This window comes from Polypterus senegalus, chromosome 12 (genome assembly GCF_016835505.1).
Source record: "Polypterus senegalus isolate Bchr_013 chromosome 12, ASM1683550v1, whole genome shotgun sequence".
Lineage (NCBI taxonomy): Eukaryota > Metazoa > Chordata > Cladistia > Polypteriformes > Polypteridae > Polypterus > Polypterus senegalus.
In genome coordinates this window covers 134,188,480-134,205,044 of record NC_053165.1, presented here as the reverse complement: position 1 = coordinate 134,205,044, position 16,565 = coordinate 134,188,480, and the positions used below count along the sequence as shown (strand labels likewise).

Below are 16,565 nucleotides of genomic sequence, written 5' to 3'. Positions count from 1 at the left end.
AATTTTTTGGCATGACTAAATTTTGCAGCACATTACTATGCACATTATTCTTCATGGTTGCTTAGCTTGCTGTGCTATTAGCTTGGTGTTTATCAACTTATTATGTGTTTTTCTATAGTGTAGAGAATGGAGTAGTTATATACCTGTTGTGTTGGGGGCAAAAATGTGTTCACCAGGTATCCTGGTCAGAGGAAGAGGGTAAGTTGTAAGTGTCAAAGGTCATTTCATCAAGTTCTAAACTTTCCCATGAACTCTATAGTCAGATATTAGAATGCAAACTTACTACAAGTTGAAAGTGCCCGTCCCTCATGCACTACTGTTTAACCCTTTTTTTTAGTTCACCCTGGACTATACAAATGTATTGACAATTTCTGCTTCATGCGTTTGTTAGTATATGGTTTACTACTTTTTTTACAACATTCCACAGTAACACTTTTCTTTTCTTCAATCTTGGATTGTACTTTATTACAGTTTTTCAGAAAAGCATTATGTTTGTCTTATTAGAGTAAAAACACAACATACCAAGAGGAAAGAATATTCCTAATCAAAGTGGGGATTTTAGTAAATATACCAGTTTGACTTACATTTTGAATGTTTCATAGCTTTAATTGTAGAAGCTGTATTGGTTTAGTAATTGAGCCCCGCAACGCTGTTGTGTCCCTGGAGTAAAATCAAAATTAAATTTGGCTTAATTTTTTTCTTCATAGACTAATAGAAAATATGTAATTTGTAATGGAATTGGTATGATTACATGCCTAGCATTTAATTCTTTTTGTTACTGTTCATTGAAAACTTTTTCTTTACTCATTATTTGAAGTTTTGTATTTTATGAAACAAATTTGCTATGCTGTTTTCATCTGAATTGTTTGAGACACATTAAAGGACAATGTTTATTGGAATAGTAAGGGTCAGAGTTAATTATTGTAATATGGTCCACTTCTCTTCTATGTACTTGAGTTGTTTTTTGAAGAATCAAAGCTGTTACAGTAGGGTTAATGTTGAAAGAGGGCACTTGATTCCTTCATCCCCAGTGAGCTGAAGCATAAAATAAGCAGCTACATACAGGATTATTAAAGGGCATATTTTCATTATATTATTGTACAAGTTATTACATCTACTGCAGACAATTCACATGGCAATTATTACAACAGTCAGTCATGATGGTGATATGTTTTTTTTTTTTTTTGTTTTTTCCTTTTTCTATCTGGAATTAAATTTAAGGCTAAATTTTTGTCAGTTTTCTTGGTATCTAATAGTCCTGTCATTATATTTTAATAGCAGAAGCCACGCCGTGCAAGCTGGGCAAAAGGGCGAAAAAGAAAGAAAACAATTAAAGACAGCAATGCCCCCAAGGCTCCTCTAACTGGTTATGTGCGCTTTATGAATGAACGACGTGAACAGCTGCGAGCTGAGCGGCCTGAGGCTCCATTCCCTGAGATCACTAGAATGCTTGGTAATGAATGGAGCAAACTTCCTCAAGAGGAGAAGCAGGTGAGTGTTTTTAAAGATGATAATGTAGTTTAGTTTATTGTAAATCGTTTTCTTGACTTGCATGCTTATGTCTACAGCACTATCTGGATGAAGCAGAAAGAGATAAAGAAAGATATATGAAGGAACTGGAACAGTATCAGAAGACTGAGGCCTTCAAACACTTTAACAAGAAAGTACAGGAAAAGCAGAAGGGCAAAATCCATAGACCAGGTACTTAATATGTATTTAACCTTTTTATGTAACATGGCAAAACATTAAGTAATCAGAAATCCAATGCAAATATGTGCAACAATTCATAAATTCCACATTTCAATTAAAAAATGTTTGTACCTTTTACTTTGTACTACACTTTATAAGAAGAGACTTAATAGTTCGGTCCTGGTCTTGAGGATATAAGAAGTGTAGACATATACTGTATTGTATATGTAACGTGGTATTCTGAAACGTGCCTAATCTATTTCAGAGTCTTGATTAGGCAGAGTTTATCCCAGCTGAACTGGATGCAAGGTGTGAGCCAACCCTGGTTGCACTCACCAATGCAATGCATTGAGGGCCAGTCTTTTGCATCCCTAGCAGTAGTGTTTACTGGCATGCCACTCTTCTGCATATCTCTATATATGCATATAAACATACCTGTATGTATTTCATTTATGTAGATTACAGTGCCTTGTGTGTGTAAGTAAACACAAAAAAGAAGTTTTAAAACCCCTTTGTTTTGTACCCTAAAGTTTGCAATCATGAATATAATGAATAACTAATTCATTACAGTATAGCTCACAAGGAATGGAGATTCTCAATGCAAAATAAAGGTGTATACAGGGTGAGTCAAAATTATGTTTACACTAATGGTACTGCTATGTATATATTTATTTACAATTTATGTGCCACATATGGTACATGTGTTGAACATGATGGCAATCAGGTTGAGACATTCCTGTAAATCATATAAAGCATGTTTTGTGAATAAACTGTTGCCTTCAAATGTTAACATAATTTTAACTCACCCTGTATACACCTTTATTTTGCATTGAGAATCTCCATTCCTTGTGAGCTATACTGTAATGAATTATTACTTATAATGGTGCTTGTTCATGTCTAATTTGCACTTACTCTTTTGATCTTGTATGGATGTAACATATAGTATGATTTAATAAACAATGTGATGCAGGTTATACAGTAACTGGATGCACACTTAATACACTCGGGCTACTAGATTTATAAAGTACACTTAAACATTTTGGGTTACTTTCTAATTTCAGCAATGTTAACATTGATTCTCAACGATTTCAAATTTATTTGAAAATAATATTAGATACCAAATGCATTTGAAAACAATATAAAGATGCACGACACACAATTACTATAGTTGTGGACTAAGTAGCAAATCTGAGCTAATTTCTTACAACTTGTACAGATAAGTCTAAATTATTTCTATTCACAGAATGAATTATAAACATTTTAAACTAAACCAAAGCTTTATTTAGAAACGAGACATCCGGTTAGCTCATTTGATGAAATGGTGACCTTCCTTTCTGTGCAACAAATGTCAGTTTGTGCTTCTGTATTAGGCTGTTAACACTGGCAAATTTAATGAAGGAATAATGCAGGAAGGAGTTTGAAAATTCTGTTCAGTCTCTAGTTTAAAGAAAGACTGTAAATGACTGTTGCTGTAAAATACTATGGAAGATTTGACTGTTATGTGTCCGTGGCTGTTTAATGGTTAGATGTGTAGTTAATAGACCTGGACAAATTGTAATACCCACATGAGCTAATTATGACTGCATATGTGTTATAAATTGAATTATTGAGCAGACTTGGGAGTATACGGAGGATGTTGTTATTAATACTATTTTGGGTTTCCTTCTTTGTAAAATACATGATTCTGTTTTAATAAGACCTGACTTAAGTAAATTTATTTCATCATTTTTCCCCTGATTCTGTCATTCCCTACGTCATTTATATTGCCATGAATGTACTTTTTCATGACATCTGACATTTTTGATGTTTTACACATAACAATATATCAGATTTCCTTAAACCAAATCAATCTCAAATATAATATTGGCAACTTTATTTTGTCAAGTGACTGTTAAGAGTCTGCAGGCTCATCACTTGCCGTATGCATTTCATATTAAGTGAAAAGGCATACTTTAGTCAGTGTGGTGATAGGATAATAAATATTGGAAATAGATAAATGTAGTTTCTTATTATTTTGCATGTGCTTTAACAGTTTTGTGAGAGGAAACCACATAAGTGACTGAAGCTTAACAAATGTTAAGTAGTATTGTATATGTTGAGGATATTAAATTAACAGATTAGATGATAAAAAATGTTTTGAATGTATATTTAATAACTTGATACACATGCTAAATAGAAACTTAGGTAAAAAAAAAAAAATTACAAATTTGTCACAATGCAAGAAGTAATTTAAAAACATGCAAAATTCACAGAAGCAGTAACACTGGTCAGCAGTATTTTTTCACTCCTGTCAAACATTTTAGGTATTCTTTGTAGATTCAAGCTTGCTAAATCCAAATCTGGCAATAGAATTACAATACCACATCTAATTTTTGAGATATGAAGGTATACAATGAAAAAAACACTGTTTTGGAGAAAATCTTTAATTATTTTTTAATTTAGACTTACAAATCATACATGTTTTTTTTGCACAGAAAGCCATATTCCCTCAGTCTAAAAGCAGTAAAACTTAATTGTATGACATCTCCATTTACGAGAGGGCAGTGTAATCCAATAGGGGATGGAGTTGACGGTTCCAAAGAGCAAAGCTGTATCCGCTAATATCATAGAACCATAGTTTGTGACAGGAGGTGTTTATAATGGGGTTCTTAGATAAGTCCTGGTGAAAAAGTACAAATACCAAGTAAAACATAATGAAAGAACCAGCAAAGGAGCAAGTTAAACTTACAAATCTAGAATAAAAAAACAAATATAAATGCATGAAAACAATTTAGAATTGTGGATATACAATAAAATCTACCTACAAACCAAACAAGGGAGCAGGTCCAGAATAACAAAAATAGGGATCAAACCCACTTACAGTCCTGAGAGCAGTACACTAGCACCACTTTTGCACAGTTAACCTGGAGTAACAAACTCAGTAATGTACTAGAATTCACTCATCCCAATGTAATAGGGTGACCTGGCAATTTCACGGCTGATAATTTTAACACGTAAACCTCTTGTCAGAGATAAGTAGACCCTAAACATTTTGCAAAAGGAGCTTTTTTATTTTCTTTGTCAAAAAGAAGATATATTGATTGAGTAGTAATGGTTGATCGTGAAGTTCATTAATATATATATATTTATTTATTTATTATATTGTATAATGTAATTGAATCCAAAGTCTCATTTGTGCAGTGATGTAAAGATGAGTATTAACAGAATTTTAGTGTTCAAATAGCTCAATAGCTGCATTAAGCAAAATTTAATTGTAGGTGTACCATCCATTACTCAAACTTCACTCCCAGTTTTACTGTCACTTCACACTTGCTGGAAAACTACTCTTCATTCAGTTGGGAAAACTGTCCATGAATGATGCACTCACTCAATTGTATCTGGTGGTAAATATACTTAACAGTTTTATTTGTGACTTGGATAAAAAGTACATTTCCTGTTTAAAAATGTGTCTAATTTCAGGACACTTTTCAAAAAGCTAAACTATAATAACAAAAGTCTATTTAACAATCAAGTAAGTTTTTCTTTCATTATCAATGGAGTCTCTTTTGTGGCTTGCTTTGCATATACAGCAACTAGGGAAATTGTTGCCAATTTAGTGTCAACTTGGAAAATTGCCTTCTTAGAATTTTTGACCTATGTTTGATTACATGTTTGCCCAAGTCTAAAATTTACTGATAAATTCTGTGGTAATCCACAAGTGTAAATGAGTTTATTGTTAGCAGCCTTTTTAACAATAATTGCAAGCTTTCTAAGCACCCATGGCAAAGCCTTTTAATACAAATGAAATGGGCCTTATGTGGTCCTATTGGGAATGTAGAAAGCACTGGTTTCTTACTGATATCACTTGCAGTTTCATAGTAATTCCACTAATTTTGTGTTACGTTGTTGAATCTACTTTAATAAATGGATACATCTATCTATGTGTCTGTCTTGTTGCTATGCCTCTTTCATTCCAAAAGATGGCGTATCAAACATTTTTTGTAATAAAATTAATTGAATTTTTCATTCTAATAGATAGCACATCACAAGCATTGGCACTGCTTTTACAAATCCCATATAACAGACATTGGAACCTTGGAAAAGCACTATATAAATAAAATGTAGTAGTATTCTTTTTTTTTATTATAGTTGCTTTGCATGGTGCACTGCAAACATCAGCTGAGGTCTACATTGATTACTTAGGTTTTCAACTAAGACATCTGAAGAAGTAGAGGCATTAGTGAACTTTCTTGACAATAGCCATAATGTATTATGCCCACTTCATTTCATCAGTGTTTGGTCACTTCAAGAAATGTAAAGCTTCCCATGCTTTCAAAAATATCCTTTCACATATTGATGGAATCGTGATCTGACTTTTGGTGACAGAGTTGTCATGTTTTACAGACCTCTGCATTGTAAGCTGTCTCATCTTTGTTGAAAGTTATGAGTAGTATGGTGGTGTCATCAGCAAATTTAATGATGAAGGTGTTGCTCTGGCCCCACAGTCATAAGTGAACAGTGAACAAACTCTAAAAAGAAAGGATATATAATAGAATATAGATATAGAATTATGGGTTAAAAAATATTTTAAAAAATTGTAACGTAATGAGCTATATTTTAAATTCAAAAATTAGAAAGCTTGAGGTTATATATTATAGTCCATTTCTTTCAAAACAAATGTTTTTTTAAAGTAACACCCCCCCCAATATACCAGTTCGTACTAAAACTAGGATCAGTAAGTATTCTAGGGGATTTGGATTTGGAATATGTATGTGTAGATTTTCTTGTATAGTACATTCATTCACCCTGCACTCCCAAACTGTTCCCCACTAACAAATACTTTCTTTATTCTGTTATTTTTTGCTCTTAAAAAAATGTAACTGATACTAGTGTTTTTTTTTTTTTTTTTTTTTAATACTAAGCTGGATTTAACATTTGTAACAGTGAATAAACCTGCCTGTCATCTGTCACAATGGGGAAAACAAAAGCTTAAATAAGTAAATAATTTGTTTCTGATCTTCACAAATCAGGTTATAGTTGGAAAAGACTATATAAACATTGAAAAGTACAAATTATCATTTATGGATTTGTTTTCTGAAGTTGGTGAAATAAAGCTATGGTGTCCTTTCTTGGATATAGGTATTATTTTTCAACCTTTTAGGCAAGTGGAACATTTTTGTTGAGCTTCAGAACGTTTTATTTGGTGTATGCAGCCGTAAGGGATGGGTGGAAGAGTGAGATAGTAATTGGCCAAGTAAAAAAGGGGATAATCTTGTTTGTGATACAATTACAATCTGCTACTATATATCTTTTCAGAAAATGAATGCATAGTGTGGACCAGGGTCTCGGAGGTCTGCATTGGATGCATGTGTTTAATTAGAACCCATTTATTTACCTCTAAAGCAAAATGTATTGTGGGCATAGTTTTTAGTTAACTTTTTTGTTATAATTCAGAACTCTTAACTGCCTATCTTAGTTGTAGACATTTGCATTTAATTGTTGCCTTTTTTTAACCAGCCATTAGTTAATAATAAAGTGCAAATAACAAAGAAACAACCAGCTCTCCATTGTTTTTAATACAATGTTTTGAAATAAATGAGAGAGAGAATAGATGGAACAAGAGTTACAAATCTGTTCCTAACTACAAAACATGGATAATGTTTTCAGACATGAAAAAATCTACAGTGTGATAAACATTTGTCTTGGAAGAATCAATCAATCAATCAATCAACATTTATTTATACTGTATAGCACATATTCATACAAAAAAATGTAGCTCAAAGTGCTTTACAAAATGAATAGAAAAATAGAAGACACAATAAAAGGTAAACTTAAGTCAACATTAATTAACATAGAATAAGTAAGGTCTGATGGCCAGGGTGGACAGAAAAAACAAAAAAAAAAACTCCAAAAGCTGGAAAAAAAAAATAAAATCTGTAGTGGTTCCAGACCACGAGACCACCCAGTCCCCTCTGGGCAATCTACCTAACATAAGTCAAACAGTCCTCTTTGTATTTAGGGTTTTCATGGAAGGACCTGATGATGATGGTCACGTAGACTTCTGGCTTTCAGTCCATCAATGTTGGAGCATCATGATGCTTTGAGTAGGTGGTGGTGGCACAGGCCGCCACCACAAAGAAACCGGGAAAAGAAAAAGAAAGAGTTGGGGTCAGTACGGATTTTAGAGCCACCATGAATAGTTATTATGATGAATTGAACATACAGAGTATCAGTATTAAGTTAAAGTGAAGTTAGGAGAAAGCCATGTTAAAGTAATGTGTTTTCAGCAGTGTTTTAAAGTGCTCTACTGTATTTGCCTGGCAAATTCCTATTGGCAGGCTATTCCAGATTTTAGGTGCATAACAGCAGAAGGCCGCCTCACCACTTCTTTTAAGTTTAGCTTTTGGAATTATAAGGAGACACTCATTTGAAGATCTAAGGTTACGATTTGGAATATAACGTGTCAGGCATTCCGATATATAAGATGGAGCGAGATTATTTAAGGCTTTATAAACCATAAGCAGTATTTTAAAGTCAATCCTGAATGACACAGGCAACCAGTGTAGTGACATCAAAACTGGAGAAATGTGTTCGGATTTTCTTTTCCCAGTTAGGATTCTAGCAGCTGCATTCTGCACTCGTTGCAAATGATTTATGTCTTTTTTTGGGTAGTCCTGAGAGGAGTGCGTTACAGTAATCTAGTCTACTGAAAACAAAAGCGTGAATTAATTTCTCAGTATCTTTCAATGATATAAGAGGTCTAACTTTGAAGAAGAATGAAAGCACTGGTTGAATTGAAAATCTGCAGCCAATGCAGACCTCTAAGACTGGAGTTGAGTACCTCAGGTGGAGGAGGTACATACTGTATGTAAAAGAAATAAACTGCTCCTTTGAAACAATACAACATTTATCAATGGAGGTTGCAGTTTCTGAATATATAACCAATTGAAAATAAAGAAGATATTACATAAGCCTAGTCCTAAGAATATAAAGGATCTTGAACAATTCTGAAAATCAATGTTTTCTAGCCTCATTAGGCATTATCAGATATGTTTTAGACTGCGCTGTGTATGTACAGTAATGCAGTAGCTATTCTTTTTGACCCATGTGTCTGAGAAAACAACATTTGTATTACTTATTGAACTAATAGCTTGAAGTTTTGAGCGTTAAATATAACTTTTTTTGTTTTTTTGTTAAGGCGGTCTTCTGCATATGTAAATGAGAGCAGTAATGCACTAGTTAAAAAGTTGTATGTCATAATTATATCCCATAATTGTGTTGATGTATTGTATAGCATTGACTTAAGTCCAACAACAAATGTCATCCAATTTTTTTTTTATTTTTTGATTTTATTGAAATCGCACAACATTCCATACAAATAAATCAATTTTTACAAAAATAAGATCGAAAACAATCAACCCCACCCCTGAGAAAGAGAGCTAAGCCAGCTGAGTAAAACTTAATACTAGTTAAAATAAGTAAATAGGTGAATTAATAAGTGAAAGATAAATGGAGAAGAAAAAAAGGGGATATAATCTACTTCCTCAGTGCTTTAAGTGCTTACTCTAAAATGATGAGATTCTGCCAGGTTTTGAAAAAGTTCTGCACAGATCCTCTAAGTGAGAATTAGATTTTTTCCAGTTTCAAATAGTATATAACATCAGTTACCCACTGACTTAGAATAGGAGAGTTAGGATTCTTCCAGTTGAGCAAGATAAGTCTATGTGCCAATAGTGTAATAAAGGCAATTACAGTCTGTTTGTCCCTCTCCACTCTAAGCCCATCTGGGAGTACACCAAACACAACTGTTAATGGGTTAGGAGGGATTGTGACACCAATGCTGTCTGATAGGCATTTAAAGATTTTTTGTCCAGAATGATGTTAACTTGGAGCACGTCCAGAACATGTAACCTAGTGAGGCTGGAACTTGATTGCAACGTTCGCAGGTTGGATCTTTCCCTGGAAACATTTTGGACAATTTTAAGTGAGACAGATGTGCTCAATATATATCTTTGAGTTGAATAATTGTATGCTTTGCGCATATGGAGCTCGAGTAGATTCTCTGCATTGCTACCTTCCACTCCTTTTCTGAGATATTGAGTGACAGATCCTTATTCCAGTGCCCTCTTGGATCTTTGAAAGGGAGGGACTGTAAAATGGTTTTATATATTGCACTAGCAAAATACCCGCGCTTCGCAGCGGCGAAGTACTGCATTCAAATTTTTATTAGGAAGAAAATTAAACCTTTTTAAACTGTGGGACAATATGCCAATAATTATTTGTTAAGGATCTCTTTGTATACCATGTTGTCAGTTCGCCGTCCGGTTGTAACATGACCAAGCTGTGCGCTTGAGCTTACTCTTGAGTATGCAACTTACAGTTGGCCATGTGAACAGTAATCTTGTCTCAAATCTCACAGCTTGGATTGCTGCTGTCATAATCGGTTTGAGATCCATGGTTTGTTTCAATTACGACAGTATTTGCAGGATTTGTTGTGTTGAAGTGACATTTGGCATCTGTCAAGCGCTAGCACACAACCGGTTTCATCGATAAAATCACATCCAGCTTTTGAGAGTTTAAACATTCATAAACATCAAAGTGTCCACTACTGAAATCGTCACCTGTGAATCTAAGATGTTTAAGAGGCATTGGCGGTTGTCGAAAGGTGTAAAATATTTGGCCATTTCGGTACACTTGAAAGCGACAACCGAACAATTCAGCGGCAGCCATCAACTCACATGCAGAACCATAGGTGAAGGGCTTAAGCATTTCACTCTTCTAGTGCTCCTGTGTAGTATAATTATCTCCTGTACCGTCATCAGTCCACACCTTGAACCTGTCCCAGTCATTCAATACATAAGACAGAATGTTCCTCCGATATCAAGAGTGAGCCTGATATGGCCGTGCAATATGTAACAAAGAGAATGGAAAAGGTAGGTGGTATCTCCGGCATGGAAACCACTCGTAAGTGACAGTTCTTTGATCAAAGAATTTCTTGAAGATGGGCCCATAAGTAACAAAGACTGTTGAAAAGTTTAATATGGCATCCGACAGTGGCATCATACTACCAAAATAAGTACGTACATTGGTTTCAGTTAGTGGAGGGAAGCCGCCTACCAAATTTCAAGAAGATGGGGCCATAAATAAGAAAGTTCAACATGGCGGACGTTGTTGACCATTATGACCGTTACGCGTAGAATTTCGAAATGAAACCTGCTTAACTTTTGTAAGTAAGCTGTAAGGAATGAGCCTTGCAAATTTCAGCCTTCTACCTATACGGGAAGTTGGAGAATTAATGATGTTGGAAAATTCAATATGGCGGCTGACAGTGGCGCCATACCATCAAATAAGCACGCACATTGGTTTCGTTAGCTAAGGAAGCGAAGCCACCTACCAAATTTCGTGAAGATGGGGCCGTAAATAAGAAAGTTCAACTTGGCGGACGTTGTTGACCGTTATGACCGCTACGTGGACAATTTCAAATAAAACCTGCCTAATTGTTGTAAGTAAGCTGTAAGGAATGAGCCTGCCAAATTTCAGCCTTCTACCTACACGGGAAGTTGGAGAATTAGTGACGTTGGAAAGTTCAATATGGCGGCTGACAGTGGCGCCATACCACCAAATAAGTATGTACATTGGTTTCAGTTAGCGCAGGGAAGCCGCCTACCAAATTTCGTGAAGATAGGGCCATGAATAAGAAAGTTCAATATGGCGGACGTTGTCGATCGTTATGACCGCTACACGTAGAATTTCGAAATGAAACCTGCTTAACTTTTTTTAAATAAGCTGTAAGGAATGGGCCTGCCAAATTCAGCCTTCTACCTACACAGGAAGTTGGAGAATTAGTGACGTGTGGAAAATTCAATATGGCGGCCGACAATGGCGGCCTACCACCAAATAAGTACGATATCGGTTTTGGCTAGCGCCGGAAGCCACCTACCAAATTTCGTGAAGATGGGGTCAGCCTTCTACCTACACGGAAGTTTGAAAATTGGTGACGCTTGGAAAATTCAATATGGCGCCAACAATGGCGCCATACCAATCAAATAAGTACGCACATCGGTTTTGGTTAGTGCAGGAAGCCGCCTACCAAATTTCGTGAAGATGGGGCCATAAATAAGAAAATTCAACATGGCGGACGTTATCGACCATTATCGACCGGTATGACCGTTACGTGTAGAATTTCTAAATGAAACCTGCTTAACTTTTGTAAGTAAGCTGTAAGGAATGAGCCTGCCAAATTTCAGCCTTCTACCTACACGGGAAGTTGGAGAATTAGTGATGAGTCAGTGAGTGAGTGAGTGAGGGCTTTGCCTTTTATTAGTATAGACTAGCAGAATACCCGCGCTTCGCAGCGGACAAGTAGTGTGTTAAAGAAGGTACGAAAAAGAAAAGGAAACATTTTAAAAATAATATAACATGATTGTCAAATTAATTGTTTTGTGTATTTGGCGGCAGCGTCACAAAGTTTTTTCGTCTAGCTGCATCAGAAAATGTACCACGACGCCTGACACTCCTCCTTTTACTGTTTTCTCACAGCTTGATTGCTGCTGTCATATATATATATATATATATATATATATATATATATATATATATATATATATATATATATATATATATATATATATATATATATATATATATATATATATATATATATATATATATATATACATATATATATATATATATATATATATATATATATATATACATACATACATACATACATACATACATACATACATACATACATACATACCTATCTACATCATATATACACACACATACATACAAACACACACACAAATTATATGTATGTATGTATGTACATCGCACGTATGTGTGTGTGTGTGTATATATATATGTATATATGTATATATATATATATATATATATATATACATACACACATACATACATATATATACACATACATATACTTGTGTGTATAGCTTTATATATGTGTGTGTATAGCTTTGGTCACTGAGTGCAAGGGAGAAATAATAAAATATAGTCTATAAGTTATTAAACAGTAAAACATTAACGCTTTAAGAAGTACAGGTACATTGAGCACTACTGGAGTGGTTATGGTAAACTACATTTTAAAGACTGTGTAACACAACAGGTAAGTAACTAACAGCAGCTAAAATATATATGGATCATCTCTCGGTAGTAGATCCCTTTTGAAAGGCGCTTACACGACGGCTGTGGTATAGAAATTACATTTTCTATGTGAACGCTCAAATTTGTGCCTCTGGTAATGTGCCTTACCGCATTTAAAGAAAATTAGTTTTGTGTCCTCTGCAGTGTTAAGCGAGAAAGGCTTTGGTTTGGGATAAAAGGAAAAAGGTGTAAAGAAAGGAAAGTTGCCTTTTCTTTTATATAGTATAGAGAGATGTGTTCGCTGACGCTATGATCGCCTTTTGAGGACAGTCGCGTGGGTCTTGTGTAGACTGGTGAGACGTCCTTGCCATTAATCGGCTGTGATGGCACTGTCAGTCCTCTACTCGTGTGCGTGTCTTCATAATCCGGGGTGAGAACCTCATAATCGTATCCGTGCAAAAGAAAGTGTGAATCGCCTTAATATTATTTTGCCGTGGTGTAGAAAAGGGGTCCCGTGTTTGCACTTGTCTGGGCTATAGCGCAGGGGAGGATGAAAAAATTAAAAGTGCTCACTTTGACTTAAGGCAGAAGCGCAGTCAGCGCCTCAAAGGCCAGCACAGCTATGCACGCAGCTGGCTGCTCGACTTTGCAGGGCAGGAGACCACAGTTTTTGCAGACACGCTCATGATATCAAAAGTCTCGGCGCTTTTGGAGGTCATTCATATATATATATATATATATATATATATATATCTCAAAATACCCGCCCAGGGAGAAGTAGTGTGTTAAAGAAGTAATGAAAAGAAAAGGAAACATTTTAATAATAACGTAACATGATTGACATTGTCATGAGTGTTGCTGTCATATATATGCCTGCCTAAATAAGTCACCCTCGCTTTGCTCTTGCTTTATTTACCGCTCATTTAATCACGGCTAGTGGCGGAAAAATTATAAAATGGAAGGAGGATGGCTTTACCAAAACAATTATTCATGGCTTAATCGATTATTCATAAAGCTTGAATTGGTGATCTGTTTTCTGTGTTAACCTCATATTTTTTCATACTTCTTCTCAAACTAAGGTGGTGCGAGGGTAAAATGAATCGGGATGCGCTGATCAGTGTAATCGGTGTACCAGGAAATCATGCGTTGATAAACCTCCCTTTGCTTGTAATGCAAAGTGTGATTAAATGCATTATTTTTAACGCTATGGAGCACATGCATCAAGCTTCTCAGCTGTGCTTGTGCTAAGAAAAGGAAAGATTTTAAAAATAACGTAACACGCATTGTCAATGTAACCTTTTGTAAGTAGTGCCTGGAGGATTCAGTGTGGAGAAACTCTATAGAGACAGCGTGTGTATTAACTTGTGGATTTTTCTGTGAGTATTTGGTGGCAGTCTGACGTGTTGCTTCGGAAGACGGCGTTAGCTGCAGAGCTCAGCTCAGAGCCAAATGAGATGAATGGGAGGGGAGATGATGACGTGACTCCCCCACCCGCCTTAACTGTCAATCCCCACAAACACAGTCTCGAATTTGCATAAGCACACACCTTCACCTACAATTTTAACTTAGTTATAAAGTGATCAAAATTCTCGTTTATATCCTGCGTCCTCTCATTAAACTTGTATCCCGTGATTACCTGTGGGCATGTGAAACGCCAGCGGTAGCCTGTCTATGAACTTAATTTAAAGTTTAGGTTTACACCTTGCTTTCTTTCCGAGGTAGCAGCAGTCATGAATATGGTAGTATATGTCACTCGCTCGCTTCTTATTGTTTCGCTGCCTTCTCAATTATATAATGCATGTTTTCTTAAGCGCTTTTTGGAGGTCTTCCTGGTTTTCTACGCACTGCGTTGACAGTCAGTTCACGCGATTACGTGAGAGGCTGATGATGTCACACGAAACTCCGCCCCCCACGTCATTCCAGCTCAACTCCATTACAGTTAATGGAGGAAAATACCTTCCAGTTATGACCATTAGGCGTAGAAATGAAACCTGCCCAACTTTTGTAAGTAAGCTGTAAGGAATGAGCCTGCCAAATTTCAGCCTTCTACCTACATGGGAAGTTGGAGAATTAGTGATGAGTGAGTGAGTGAGTGAGTGAGGGCTTTGCCTTTTATTAGCATAGATAAATGCAAGTCCTCGAAACTGGGCAATATTTTTTCCACCATAGAGGTGAGGAAATTTGGTCAGGTTCTGTTTAACAAAGTTTCTGATTTGAAGGTAATGAAAGAAATGTGTTGCTGGAAAGTTAAATTTGGAATAAAATTGTTTGTAGGATGCAAAGACCTTGTTTATGTACAGATCTCTAAGTGATTTAATCCCAAATGTTTTCCAGGCATTAAAAACTGCATATATTTGAGAGTGTAGAAAAAGGTGTTTCTCGTGCAAAGGTGCCACAGATAAAAGCTTCTTTATCTTAAAATGCTGCCTACATTGGTTCCATATTCTGAGTAAGTGAAGCACAATTGGGTTGTTAGTATATTGGCAATAACTTGCATTTATCAGGGTACAAACCAAAGAATATAAAGAAGTCTGCAGGATTTTATTTCTGTTGCGAACCAAGCCTGTGTCTGTTGATATGTTTGTGTCAATGTCCAGGTTTTTATAGCTTGTATATTTGCTGCCCAGTAATAAAATCGAAAGTTAGATAGAGCCATGTCGCCTTATGCTTTAGGTCTTTGTAGGGTCGCTCTTTGGATAGGTGGATGTTTTGAATTCCAAATAAATGAGGTTATGGTTGAATCTAATTACTTAAAAAAACGATTTATTAAAGTTTATTGGAATGTTTTGAAATAAAAAAGAAGATTAGGAAGGATATTCATCTTGACAATGTTAATTCCTCCAGCTAAAGTAAGATGAAGGGTTGACCATCTATGCAAGTCTTGCTTAATTTTTTCCATGTAGACAGTGAAATTTTGTTGATAGAGAGCCTTATGTCTACTTGTGTTGTTTACTCCTAGGTATTTAAACTGATCTGCAATGATAAAAGGGAAGGTGTCCAATCTAATAGTGTGTGCTTGAGAATTCACTGAAAGAGCACACTTTTAGTCAAATTAATTCAGACAAGAACTCTTTTTTTTAAATTCTGTAAGTGCTGTTAGGACTGCAGGCACAATATTTTATGGATCTGATATATACAGTACCATATCATCTGCATATAGAGAAATTTTCAGTTCATGTCCTTCTCTGATAATGCCCTTTATCTGATGAGCATTTTGACAGTGAACTGCCAATGGCTCAATGGCAATTGCAAAAAGTAGTTGTGACAAGGGGCATCCTTGTCTGGTACCACGTTCTAGTTGAAAGTAGTCTGAATTAATGTTGTTAATACAAACTGAAGCTTCTGGAGTGGTATGCAGTAGTTTGATCCATGCATAAATGTTCGGGCCCAACCCAAATTTCTCCAATGTAGTGAAAAGGTAGTTCCATTCAATCATATCAAATGCTTTTTCTGCATCCAACGATTATATCTCTGGGGTATTTGACTTTGCGGGTGAATATATCATATTAAACAGGCGTTGAAGATTGGAAGCGATGTGTCGGCCTTTAATAAATCCAGTTTGATCTTGTGATATTACCGAAGGCAGCACTTTCTCCATCCTTCTAGCTAGGACTTTGGAGAGTATCTTCACATCATTATTCAGAAGCGAAATTGGTCTGTATGATGCATATTGTAATAAGTCCTTATTTTGTTTAGGAAAGATTAATGCTTGGCGAAAAGTTTGCGGTAGAATTTTATTGTCTCTAGCTTCTGTAAATGTTGCTAATAAGAGGGGAGCTAGCTGAGTG

General features: G+C 35.6%; 1 protein-coding gene across 3 annotated transcripts in view; it reads left to right on the top strand.

The window, feature by feature from the left end:
- Positions 1–1,276: 1,276 nt before the first annotated feature.
- The window catches only part of hmg20a (high mobility group 20A), a 59,163-nt gene continuing 43,874 nt past the window's right edge, over positions 1,277–16,565 (top strand). For all 3 annotated transcript variants that reach the window (XM_039773495.1, XM_039773496.1, XM_039773492.1), the window contains exons 1-2: positions 1,277–1,491; positions 1,569–1,701. In XM_039773495.1, coding sequence (XP_039629429.1) covers positions 1,381–1,491; positions 1,569–1,701 — 244 coding nt within the window. In that variant the 5' untranslated portion in view covers positions 1,277–1,380. The remainder of the gene's footprint in view (positions 1,492–1,568; positions 1,702–16,565) is intronic.